Here is a 13962-nt window from a genome sequence, read left to right as displayed (position 1 = left end):
CCCACGCCATCGGGAAACCCCCGGGCTGTCGGCAAAACGGAGCATCCCACCGGCGGAGAATCCCACCCATGGAGTTAAGATAGGGATCATCCGTGATCTAACTGAATAGCAGGCTAGAGGGGCTGAATGGCCTACTCACCTTCATCCGAGCCTATAACCTGCGACACTATAGTCAGCATCACTGGCAGCCTGCTTACCAGGACAGCAGTGTTCCTTCTAAACTATGTGGGATCATGGCTGCACGATAATCTCAGACGGACCGTGCAGTGCAACAAGCAGGCCGCACACAACAAGGAGCATTGCTGGGCAGTCACCCACACTCTGGTAAAATGGCCACCATTTTCTAAAACAAAAATAAAGCGAGCACTCTGTTACATTAACGATGGACGAGCAAACCACAGATGGTGATGCACAGTCCTGCATTTTTATGAACCTGTGCATATACTATGGCTGTGTCACTCGTGCATGTACAGCACCAGAATAACACGTGACAATACACACAACTGCAATTACTTCATGACTGTTCACAATGTGTAGCTAGAATAATACTTAGTTAACCTTTGAAATGTTTAACAATTCATTGTGAAGTGGCAGCAATTCTTTCTGTCATAATTCATGAGGATCACAGCTGTTAAATGGTGTGGTTGGCTATGGTGCATTGTCTCTTACCATCAGTGCAGCTACTGCTGATGTTTCTGTTTTTATTTGATCTCATGTTACAATTAGAGTCCTTCTCTAGGTTATGTTCTATGCTAAAGGTGCTCAGAGTGCTGGGCTTTAGTGAAAGGTAATGGAGCTATGACCGACTGATGCTTAACCCATGCTGGAAAATCAATGGGTACAGCCCCTTGTTCTATTCAGTCAGGATGAGTAACTAAGAGTGGTGTTAATGCTGCTGTTTGATTAATGCAATTGGGAATGAGTGATGCTAATGCTATCTTTTGTCACTGGAATTGTGAATCTCTCCAAATATTAGAAAAAGACCATTGGGGGATTCCTGGTAACTGCAACTGAAATCCTATTTAATCATAGCATCACAGAATCATAGAATTTACAGTGCAGAAAATACCATTCGGCCCATCAAGTCTGCACCAGCCCTTGGAAAGAGCACCCTACCCTACCCAAGCCCACACCTCCACCCTATCCCAGGAACCCCACCCCACCTTTTTGGTCACTAAGGGCAATTTAGCATGGCCAATCCACCTAACCTGCACATCTTTGGACTGCGGGAGGAAACCGGAGCACCCGGAGCGCCGAATGTAAACTAAACCTTCTTGCAACGCCCTAAGAATGCTCAGTCTCAATGCCCCTGCCATATCGGGGCCATTTCCATTCTGCAAAACTTTATTTGAGTCTTTCGAATGCTGATTTGTCCTGTAAATGTTTCTTCGTTGCATTGTAAGTTCCCACCTGTGTGGGAAAAGCTGGATTAATTGAGATTTTGTACGCAACCGGCATCTGTAAGAGAAAACCTTGAATGTTTATGCATCTGTCTTTTGGTTATCCTGGACCATTACTCCAAGGATGGTGAGATTATCGAACATGAAAATGATGGCGATGAACAGAATGGATGTCTTTAAGGGCAAGCCAGATATATACATGATCAAAAAGGTGGTGGAGAATATCCTGCTCGGGTGGGATGAAGGAAACAGTGTGTGAGGAAGCTCAGGTGGGGTGAAGTGGCCTTTTGTTGTGTTTTGAATTCTGAGCACTGCTAATAAGATCAATGCCAGAAGCGAAAATCAGTTTTGCACATGATTTTTTTTTAATGCTAAAGGATATCTTCCAGATTCGTTTTAAGGTGAAAACTTCACCAGAGTGTAACAAAGTCAAACTTGCGCATGGTCCACACGTCCCTGCAAGATTTAAGGGGGCGACACTGAAAGATAAATCAGTTCAGGATTGTCTTCGAGCAAGGTTCATGTTTAATCCGGGTAGCAACTGCCGAGGATGCCAATGGCTTGACTTTTGCAATAGTAACGATGGAGAAGATGTCAGCATTCACCGTCATCACAAAGCAAATTGACAGCAACTTGGGAGTTCACAGAAGCACATAATAACGTACAAATCCAGAGGTTCTTGGCAGTGATTCTATGCTTCTCTATAGGATGTGCTGAGGTCCCTCCAGAGTACAATCTCTTCGCAAACAATTATTTAATGGGACGCCCCATTTTTGCATCTTTAGCCTTGCTGTTGAAACGCTGAAGAAGTTACACCTTGTTGAATAGGTTATAGCTGGGTTTTAAACAGTGAATAACTTTGTAATTCCTACCAAACTCCATCACAAGCCCTGACAAACTAATTTTAAATTTGTGGAATATCAAATTTCTTCATTCTGGTGAAAAGAATCCACGGGCGGGATTCTTCGCCCTATCCATGGTGTATTTCTCAGCGGCGGGAGGCGGCCAGTCATTGGTCAGTTGCAGGATCTTTTGTTCCCAGCACTGTCGATGGGATTTCCCATTGAGTCCACCCCATGCCGCCGGTAAACCCGACACGGGGGGTGCAGCATCGACGGCACGGGAATATACCACCGGCGTGAACGGCTGGAAGATCTCGACCTGCATAATTTTAAGTTTTATAATATTTGAGCTTCTATCTAACTCCAATCACAATCATTTATCTCGCTATCTAAAAATCAAAATTCGAAGCGAAGGGATTCAGTGTTTATAATTTCCTGCTTTGCTGCGTGTGAGAATACGCGACTATGATTGGCTGCTTACCCTCCTTGCTGATGTCAAGACTTGGAGATCCCCTTGACCTGTTACGATATTTACCTTGCCTTTGAGCGAGGGGAAATCCACACCGCAGAGCTTGGGAGATCTTTGTGAGCAGTTTTCTTAGAGGCCAATGGTGAATGCCATTGTTTTGCTGCTGGTCACGAAATCTAGCCCAATGTCAATGACATGAAGTCACAAATTGGTACCTTTGGAGCTTGTCAATATTTAAGAACCAACAACCAATAGGCTTCTGAGTAAATGGATGATTAACTCACCACTAGGTAGAGTCAAGTAGAATGGTTCTTTTAATTTATATTATAGTCCAAGTCCACATTGTTAACAATCCTTTGCCCAGTTGATCAGTAATTACAGAACTAAACAGTTAACTGACATTACATCAAACCCTACATGTATCTGTAGTTATGAAAAAGCAACAAGTATAGTGTCAAATACACAATCAACCAGAGGCTGAGAATGAGCTGAATATTCATAATTTATTATCCAGGAATCCCGAGACCGACAAAGATTCTTCATCATTGAATCTGATCACTTCAGCAGACTGGGTAAACTGGAGGATGGTGTGTAATGTTAGAGAGATGAGTTTCCTGCAGCGGGAGATAATGAATTGCATTATAAACGGTTTGAAAGTAATTGCTGATTTAGGGGCAGCACGGTGGTGCAGTGGTTAGCACTGTTGCCTCACAGCACCGAGGACCCGGGTTCGTACCCGGCCCCGGATCACTGCCCGTGTGGAATTTACACATTCTCCCCGTGGCAGACTGGGTCTCACCCCCAACAACCCAATAATGTGCAGGATAGGTGGATTGCTCACGCTAAATTGGAAAGAAAAGAGAATTGGGTACTCTAAATTTAAAACAAAAATAAAGAAAATTTGTTTCCAGATACATAAACAAAGCTAAAGTCTGCAACTGCAAATCCTTTTTGTTTTATCAATCTTGAAGCAGAACTGCACACAAATTTAAAGTGCTCTGTTTAGAAATGTCTTGTATAATAACTTCTGACTTTTGAAGTAGGATAACTAAATTCAACATACTTAGGAATCCATAAACAATGTATTTACTGAGGTACTAATGGGACGCTAACCCACAATATTTTAATTTAAATTTGTAGTTGGTGAAGAATTGTTAATTCCCAGATCCCCGTTACTTTGTCACCTGTGTACAATTACTTTATTACGTGTTGAAATTACTGTACTCTTCTTCCAAAATGGCATTAAAACTTCACAAATACTTGATTTGAGTATGTAGTTTTCAGTTTGATCATCCAAAAGTACCATTCAAACCCACAACTTCCACAATCTTGAAGAATAAGGGCAACAGATGTCTGGGAACCCCTGCAAGTCTCCAAGCAAGGGTGGCACAGCGGTTAGCACTTCTGCCTCACGGCGCCGAGGACCCGGGTTCGATCCCGGCCCTGGGTCACTGTCCAGGTGGAGTTTGCACATTCTTCCCGTGTCTGCGTGGGTCTCACCCCCACAACCCAAAGATGCGCAGGGTAGGTGGATTTGCCACGCTAAATTGCCCCTTAATTGGGAAAAACAATGAATTGGGTACTTAAAATTTCTTTTTTTTTAAAGTTCCCCTTCAAGCCACACACCATCCTGACTTGGAACTATACCGATGTTTCTTCACTGTGACTGAGTCAAAATTCTGAAACTTGCTCCCTAACAGCACTGTGGCTGTACCGACACCACACGGACTGCAGCGGTTCAAGAAGGCAGCTCACCACCACCTTCTCATTCCACAGAAAGGAAAAAGGAAGGCTTGCATTTAAATAGCACCTTCCACAACCACAGGGCTACCCCAAATGCGCTACAATTAAGTATTTTGAAGTGAAGTCACTTTGTCACATGGGAAATGCACAGCCACAAGCAGAGATGAAACAAGGCCTGCTCATTTGCTTTGAAAACAGAATACTCAACAAATTGGGCAGAATCTGTCGAGGGAACATCAGTGGCCGGAATTCTCCGGCCGTTGCGATTGTATTTTCCCGACGGCAGTGTGCCCCCCCCGCCAGCCGGAGTCCAGGCGGCATGGAGCAGCTTCAATGGGAAATCCCATTGAGAAGCGTTGGGAATCGAGAATCCCGCTGCCAGCGAAGGGCGCGCTGCCGCGAATCATGCGGCTGCGGAACCGGAGGCTCCAGCCCAGTGTTAACATTTCAGTTTGATGGCATTTATCGGGACCTTTCAATAAACTCATGACGTTGGTTGAGGGGTAAATCTTGGCCAGTGCATTGTTCTTCAGCTAGTACTGCATTGGGATGCAGGAAGGAAAACAGGAACTCGCTCCAACTGACCAATTCAAAAGGTTGAGCCTTCAACAGAGCAGCATCCCCTCAGTACAGCACTCAAGCGTCAGCCTAATCTTAGGTGATCAAGCATCTGAAGTGGGAAATGAATCCACAACGCTCTGACTCAGAGGCAGTTGACACAGCAGTGATATATTCCCAGATACTGGCATAGGAACCCAAGGCTGAATGGGAATTTGGGAGTGTTAACCAATTAACTGCAAAACTCAAGAGATCAGCAATGGTCAATGGATATTTTTCAAGCTGGAAGAAGGTTTGTAGTGGAACTCCTCAGGGGTCAGTATAGGGGCCTTTGCTTTTCCTATTAATGTCCTAAATCTTGATTTGCAGGGGACAATTTTAAACGTTTGCGGATGACACAAAACTTGGAAACATTGTTAACTGTGAGAGGGCAGCGTAGAACTTGAAAAGGACATTGGCATGTTGGTGGATTGGGCAGATAGGTGGCAGGTGACGTTCAATGCGGAGAAGTATGAGGTGATGCATTTTGGTAGGAATAACATGGAGACATGGGACAGAATCCCACCAGAATTTGGCAAAGTGTCAGGCTGAGACAGAAAACTGCTGTGTAATTTCCAGTTGCACAGAATAGTTTTTTCATGCAACCTTGAGCCCCTTAGACAAAAAGAAAATGAGCTGGTCATGGTTTACGCCATCACTCTGGCAGGGCGGGGCCTAATTGGGCCTGGAATCGGCTGCAAGGAGATCGGGACACCATCTCTAAAATGCACCACAACAGTGCTGCAGTTTAACGGTCTCTAGTTCACATCATGGAGGTCCCGGGATCTCCCCATCCCCCCCCCCCCCCCCCCCCCCCCCCCCCACTCCTCGACAATCCTGGATGGTGCTCCACTCCCTCCCTCCACCCAGATCCACCGTCAGCATTGAACCCCCTCCGCCAACACCATGGAGGTATAGCTGCCAACTCTACCCCACTTCTCATGGGGCTCGCTCTAAGCCCTGCCCCTGGAACTGCCCTCTGGCACAGGTTAGCACTACCAGGTTGGCACAGTGTCGGAGGGCAGTGCATGACCATCGACCCCATTCTTGGCTATGCTTACCTCTGTGCCCTCGTCACATCGGCAAGGTACGAATATTCCATGGGGGGTCATTTGAGCAGGAGGGGATGCTCTAATAACATTTAAATGCATTCAAATGGTGTTAACACGATGTGAACGCTGTGATGACCGTTGAAAGGCAGAGAAAATCGGAAAAATGCGACCTCTTCAGTGAGAATCGCGTTTCCCAATTCTCACAAAAGTTTCTACCCACGCTACCAATCACGCAGATAGGCTCAAGATTGTCCCCATTATATAAAATGAGGGGTACAATTCTTAAAGGGGTGCAGGACCTAAGGAACTGGGTGTTCTATATTTATAAGTCTTTGATGGTATCAGGACAGGTGGAGAGCAGTTGATAAACCATTCTGTATCCTGGACTTTATTAATAGGGGTATAGAGTACAAGAGCGAGGAGGTTATGCTGAACTTACACAAGACACTAGTTAGACTTCAGCTGGAATATTGTGCACGGCTCTGGGCGCTACCAATAGGAAGGATGTGAACGCATTGGAGCGAGTGCAGAAGAGGTTTACAAGAACGGTTCGAGGATGAGAAACTTCAGTTATGAGGATAGATTGGAGAGGTTGGGACTGTTCTCCTTGGAGAGACGAAGGCTAAGAGGAGAATTAATAGAGATGTTCAAAGTGATGAGGGGGCGGGGAAGAGGAAAGCAGGGAGAAACTGTTCCCGCTCGAGAACGAGAGAGGCACAGATTTTAAATAATTTGCAAAAGCAGCAAATGTGATGTGAGAGAAAAAAATTCACACAGCGAGTGATTCAGGTCTGGAATACACTGCCTGGAAACTTGGTGGAGGCAGGTTCAATCGAGGCATTCGAGTGGGTCATAGATGATTATTTGAATAGAAACAATGTGCATGGATGTGGGGAAAAGGCAGGGGGATGGCACTAAGTCACGATGCGCATTTGGGAGAGCTGGTGTAAACACAATGAGCTGAATGGCCTCCTTCTGTGACTCTGTGATCTGCAAACTTAAATTTAAATCACTTGGCATTTTGGTGATCAAACCACATGTGCAGACGGAGATACATCAGCTCAGCCTCCAAATGTGCCAGTGTGGTGGTATGTATTAGGGGTAGTACGGTACCTGTGAAGCCGAGAGGCTATTGGCTGACAGGTCCCGGGTCCTGGTTGGATCTGCCGCCTGCTGCCTCCGCCCAGAAAGGCGGAGTATAAGAGCCCGAGTTCTCCCAGCAGCCGCATTCTGTAACTGAGCTGCTGGGGAACAGGTCTTGCTTAATAAAGCCTCGATTGACTTCATCACTTCTCGACTTGAGTGAGTAATTGTTGCGCTACAGCCAGTAACTCATGCAAATTAAATTTCTTTCAATTCTTAAAAGCAAAAATGTTTCAAGTGCTAATCTTGTCACAAATCCAGACTGTTGAACATAACTTTAGAGTCATGCATTCGATACATGTAACAGTGATCCTGATTCAATGCGAGGACTGAGGGCAGAATCCCACTGAGATTGGATTTTTGTAACATGGGCAAGAGATATAAATGAGCAAATATTAGAATATCACCTGATGCGGCAAAGTCTCAAACAGCTAAAAACATGGAGTGACATTTGCAGCATTACCTTGAGTAACAGATAACCTCGCAATAGCCTTTGCGCAACTGATGGCAAACATTTCATGATTGCCAAGTCCGTGAATTCTAGCTGGTGGGGAGGAAGGAGATCACAGTTCCTGGATAAAACCAGGCTGCACAAAGCGCCATTCTGTCCGCAATATCAGCTGGTTATTTTTTTCTAAACATGAAAAACATTGAAGTCACTATCGTCCTCATCGCTCTTTGGGTATCAGGTAAGGAAGCAAATGGAATGAGCCCACGTTGGAGAGATATCACTTTGCTAACTTTTTTTCTAGGTGCTTTAAAAATAAAAATCTACTTTTATTTCACAGACTCAACTGTGGCCTGCCAGCCATTAACTGTATAATGCATGTGCCCAGAAAGCTCGGTGAAGTTTGATTTTCACAATGCAAAGTATGATTAAATTCTGTAGTTTTAATGAACAGTGTGCACATTTTCGATATGTTCATTTGCAAATGGGGGACGCGATTCAGCCTCTGCCTGGTGCACTGCCAGGGTGCCAGGCTGGCAGTGTTAGGCTGCCTGGATGCCATGTTGGCACTGCTAGGGGTCAGGCCCGGGGTGGGGGGGGGGGGGGGGGTGGTCCTTGTCAATTGGAGGTCGGGTGGGTGGGGGTGAGGGTTTCCAGGTGCCTCGCCAGGTTTTTGCGGCATGAAGAGGGGGGTGGCAGAGATTGGAGGGAGGGGGAGGGGGGTGTGATCGGGGCTACCGCTCAAATTGATGCCCCATGTGGCCTCCCCCGGCCACAGGTTGCCCACCACGGGTCCAGAGCTGTTCACTCTACTTTAACAAAATCACCAGTACAATTTTATGAATGTGTTCACTATGTATCTGCTGAAAATCAAAGGGCTGGATTCTCCGGTTGCACAACCAAAGAGAAAACGGCGGAAAATCTCAGCAGGTCTGGCAGCATCTGTAGGGAGAGAAAAGAGCTAACGTTTCGAGTCCAGATGACCCTTTGTCAAAGCTGACTCATCTGGACTCGAAACGTTAGCTCTTTTGTCTCCCTACAGGTATTCCTGGGGGAAACACTTTAGCCACTCTCACACCAGATCTCAGCAACATTGCCTGGAGACAACATAGAAATAGCTGTGATTGTGAAACCAGCTGTAAACCTAAATTTATTTTTTCAAAAATGCTGGTTAAAGTGCTACTAGAGGTATGTTTGTTTTGAGGCTAACTCAGGGCTAAGGTCATTGTGGTTCAATATTTAGAAGCAAAATGATAATGTCCCGCAGGTAATACGACTGCCCTTAGCTTAAAGCATTGCATCGACGAAATGCTTAAGCGTGCGTTGTTCCCGCTCTACGTACAGTCTAATTGTCTGTGACAGAAGCCAAGATTGGACCAGTCTGTAACTTACTGAAATGAATAGTCACGGCAAACAGTTATTTGAATAAGGGTCAAATTCAGGCTGTTTGTTATTCTTACAATCAAATGGAGCTTCATGAAAGTCAATGACATTGATGGCCTGTTTAAAGTGCTGATTCATGGTCGGGACATGGTCAGCCTGCGATGCGGTCCTGACTTTTGAAAGACAATAACAAACAAGTGTCAGCCAAGTCATTTATAAAATCACTTTTTGCAAATAACGCCCATGTTGTAAATTTTCACGAACTTTGCCGAATAGATGGGAAATTAGTTCCATTATTCTTGTGGCTATTTTAGAAGCCCCTTTACCCACAGAACTTATTGCACTTTGACAGAACACCCAGCTCTGTGTTTGATTGTTTTTCTTATTTGATATAAAATTACTTGAATGTTTGGAGATTTGACAGGCAAGTATTATGTTAACATGAATCTGAGTGTTATGGCTGAAATATAGGAGAGTTGATTTTCTGTTGGAACTGGATTATTGCAAGCACGTAGATATTCTTAAAGGCCAACTGACAAAAAGACAATTTGCCCAACTAACCTGACCTGTCATAGAATTCCCGAGGAGGCCATTCGGCCCATCGAGCCTGCATCAATCCTCCGAAAGAGCACCCTACCTAGGCCTAATTCCCCACCCTATCCTTGTAACTCCACCCAACCTCTGGACACTTGGGGACAATTTATCACAGCCAATCCACCTAACCTGCACGCCTTCGGGCCGTGGGAGGAAACCGGAGCACCCGGAGGAAACCCACGCAGACACGGGGAGAATGTGCAAACTCCACACAGACAGTGACCCGAGGCCGGAATTGAACCTGGGTCCCTGGCGCTGAGAGGCAGCAGTGCTAACCATTGTGCTGCCGTACCACCTTGTCTGAACCATTAAGCCTAACAGTCAATTCCACAGCCTCAGAATTCTCTGCGTGCAGAAGATTCTCTTGTCCTCTATTTAATGGCTTCTCATTCGTGTCTCCTCAGCCACAAGGAGCAGCCTCCCTCTCACTTTCCTGACCCATTCTTTCATAGTTTTAAATATTTCATCCTATAATCCATGCTATTCTGTTGAAGAATACCCCAGCCTTTCTCTGGATTTGCATTTTGCCATGACTACCACCAAGATCATCGACAGATCTCTGAGTCAGAGTCTGCACGTTCTCCCCGTGTCTGCGTGGGTTTCCTCCGGGTGCTCCGGTTTCCTCCCACAGTCCAAAGATGTGCTGTTAGGTGGATTGACCGCACTAAATTGTCCATTAGTGTCAAAAGAAAGGTTAGGTGGGGTTACGGGGATAGGGTGGAGGTTTGCCCTTCGGTAGGGCGCCCTTTCCAGGGGCCGGTGCAGACCCGATGGGCCGAATGGCTTCCTTCTGCAGTGTCAATTCTATGATTCACTCCAGCCATCTGGTCAACCAAGATACGGAACATCCAAATCATTCATACACACAGTGAAAAGAAGAGATCACACAACAGAAATCTGAAGGACACTATTACATATCTCCAGCCAATAAAAAAATGCATTTAGCCCATTACTCTGTTTTTCCCTGCCAACCAATCTTTAATCCAGTTTGCTATTCTTCCGTGAGATACCACTTACCCTTCTCTGGTAGCCTTCCATGTGCCATTTTGAGACGATCAAACATATCGGTTTAGCTCACTGGGCTAAATCGCTGGCTTTTAAAGCAGACCAAGGCAGGCCAGCAGCACGGTTCAATTCCCGTACCAGCCTCCCGAACAGGCGCCGGAAAGTGGCGACTAGGGGCTTTTCACAGTAACTTAATTGAAGCCTACTTGTGACAATAAGCGATTTTCATTCATTCATATCACTGCAGTCACAGGACCGAGGGCTGCAATTGTATCTAACAAACTTTGGAATCATGGGTGGTGTGATGTCGCAAATAATTGTCAAGTAAATGGGTAGAAGCATCAAAGCATTAGAGAAAAACAGGGAACGCAATTCAGCGGAAAAATATCTAGGTGACATTTTGGGCGAGACTGGCAGGTCCGCATTCACCGGCACTTGGTGCCGAAAATGATCCCCCACGAGCTTCTCGCCATTGCTGCTGTCTCACTGTCTTATTTGCCGGACTCTCGCCTCAGCCTCTCGCCGCTAACAAGAGGGAGCGGCTTTTGAACGCTCCCTCACCACTCACACCCAGTCAACTCACAAGCACTCCCCAGCACGCAGACCTGCTCCTCATTTTGGGGATGCCAACCTGGCCAGGTGTCTCAACACCGTCAATGCAAGGCGGGACATCCCAAGCAAGGACATTCAGAGGGCCAGCGGCAGGGTCAGCAATGCCGCCTGGGAGACAGTGACAGCGGCTGTCAGTGCGGTCAGCGTGACCAGGAGGACCGCCGTCCAATGTTGGAAGACCAACAGATTCCACCATAGAATCATAGAATCATAGAATTTACAGTGCAGAAGGAGGCCATTCGGCCCATTGAGTCTGCACCGGCCCTTACAAAGAGCACCCTACTGAAGCCCATGTATCTACCCTACCCCCTTAACCCAGTAACCCCCATTTAACATTTTTCGGACACTAAGGGCAATTTTGCATGGCCAATCCACCTAACCTGCACATCTTTGGACTGTGGGAGGAAACCGGAGCACCCGGAGGAAACCCACGCACACACGGGGAGGACGTGCAGACTCCGCACAGACAGTGACCCAGCCGGGAATTGAACCTGGGACCCTTGAGCTGTGAAGCAACTTTGCTAACCACTGTGCTACCGTGCTGCCCACCAAGCTGCAAGGTTAGTTACCACCTCTCTCTTGGCATCGGCTTTGCCTGCTATCCCTCAGATTCCCAACCACCCCCTCATGCGCCCGTCCCACAGATCACTGACTGACACCTCACACCCTCCTCACCAGATTCACATAGGACAAGGCTATGTCTTTCACCTCACCGAGGACTCAGGGTCAATCCGTGAGTGGGGAGGGTGCTGTACACTAATCATCCTCTGAGGCGTGCCACATATTCACTGGAATAGGCACTTGAGAGTTGAGGAGTGTGAAGTGCTCTCACAACTAACAAGGCTAATTGCTCATTTGCAATAGCCTCCAAATGTGAAGCCAGAGGCTGCTCACAGTCAAAGGGAGTGAAATTGAACTTCAGCATTGGAACCACAGCAGGGCTCTGTCCTGGAAGCATTTGGTGGGTCAGACAGACCGCAACTTGCCCCTGTTATGGGTCTCCACAATATTTTAAGTTGGCTTGAAGGCTTCACAAATGCAAAGCCCCTCTCCACAGCTCCCCCACCCCGCCCCCCCGCCAGCTCAGGGTTAACCCCCGAGCTCGATCGCTTCAGCCTCCCAACCAAGTCCAATGTCCATGAGGGGCCCCCCTCACCCCACCAGCACCGGGCCAGCAGATTCGGTGCCCTTGAGCTGCATGCCGGATAATGGAAAAGGCTACTCACCTGCTCAGTCCACCTCAGCAGCCATCGGGCCAGCTTCACGTTTTGGAAAAGGAGTACTAAACAATGTCAACATTATTTCCTGCTGGGGAGCCGGGTAATACCTGGGGAGGGGGGCTGCTGCATTAAACTTCAATCTGGCTCATGAGATTGAAATGAATGCCAATGAGGGTCAATGATATCCTCGCCATCTTTGGACGCGATATGGAACTTGCCATCGGGGGCGGGCCGGGTGAATTGTAAACTGGTCCCTGGCGCGAATCTCGAATTTGGCCTTTCCCACTATTTACCCAACGCGCCCAGATCCACGCCGGGTGTGTCACGGTGGTTACTTGGCAACCAGGGTGTGTGAACGGCAATGTGGATGAGATTCTTATTCCAGCTGTCCCTCCCTTGGCAGCTTCCCATGGAAATCGAGGAGATGGAACACCTGCCCAATCATGTCCTCCCACATGGCCCTCTTCGGGGTCACAGATTTCCCGAGGCCTCCCACTTCCCTTCTTAGTCAAGTACCCTTTACTTCATTAATGTCTAAATGCTTCTATCCATTACTTGAATGAGGCAGATCTCTCACTTTAGTCTGCTTGTAATCCTTGCAATTTTATGCTGCCAACTAGACTTTCCACAATGGTGCCTACCTTTGAGTCTTTAATAAGAACACACCAAGTAAAATAAAGAAACACAGTTTTCTTTACAACACAATATATACACTGCCCGGTAGATCCCTATCGAGTTCCTCGCTGGTAAGTGCTGACTTGCATGCAGGGAGGCTTAATTGCATTGCAGGGGGGTGGGGGGGAATGGGGCCCAGCTGCGGGACATCGCTATCGGGCCACCTGCTCACGTGGTACGTGGAATCCTCACCTTGCAAACATTTCCCTGGCTCAGAATTGAGAATTGCTTCCTGAGGGAATGCAAATCAGGTGCAATTCAGCTCTGGCAGGAGAACATAGGACGCGATCTTCTGGCCACGCTGCACCAGAAAAGCATCTCTCCGTGGCGCTGCGTGGCCAGTGACAGGCGGGAGACCCCGCTCCCAGGATCCACCCGGCTCGCAATACCTCGCGAGATGCAACGCAATCTCGCGCGACGTTGCAAGGAGAATCCCGCCCACAATGGGTGGGACCAATTTTTGGCAAATCTGCATATTAGAGCGAGGCAGTAAGCCGCAATCTAATGTACAGATTCCCAAGGTACCTGAGGCTTTGGGATTCAATCTCTTCGCCTCGGAGTTCTCAGGCAAGCGCCGTTTGGTACTGGTCTCCACAAATGGGGACCAGGCCAATGGCACTCGTGGGGGTCCCCAAGAGGATTGGAGGCCCTCAACTGCATGCCCTTTGGGAAGGGTAGTGCCCTGGCACTGCTGGTGTCACCTGGATACCCTAGTAGTGCCAGCCTGGCACCCTGGCAGTGCCACCTGCGTGCCATTATGCCACTGCCAAGGTGCTCAG

At 47.3% G+C, this 13962-nt stretch overlaps 1 protein-coding gene across 1 annotated transcript in view; it reads left to right on the top strand.

The window, feature by feature from the left end:
* Positions 1-13962, top strand: part of LOC140394558 (polymeric immunoglobulin receptor-like) — a 66478-nt gene that overhangs the window by 19991 nt on the left and 32525 nt on the right. Inside the window, exon 7 of the mRNA XM_072481917.1 lies at positions 3226-3359. Coding sequence (XP_072338018.1) covers positions 3226-3359 — 134 coding nt within the window. The remainder of the gene's footprint in view (positions 1-3225; positions 3360-13962) is intronic.

The sequence above is a fragment of the Scyliorhinus torazame genome, chromosome 17 (assembly GCF_047496885.1).
Source record: "Scyliorhinus torazame isolate Kashiwa2021f chromosome 17, sScyTor2.1, whole genome shotgun sequence".
Classification (NCBI taxonomy): Eukaryota; Metazoa; Chordata; class Chondrichthyes; order Carcharhiniformes; family Scyliorhinidae; genus Scyliorhinus; species Scyliorhinus torazame.
The sequence above is the reverse complement of the archived record's forward strand: the minus strand, read 5'-3'. Positions and strand labels throughout refer to the sequence as shown.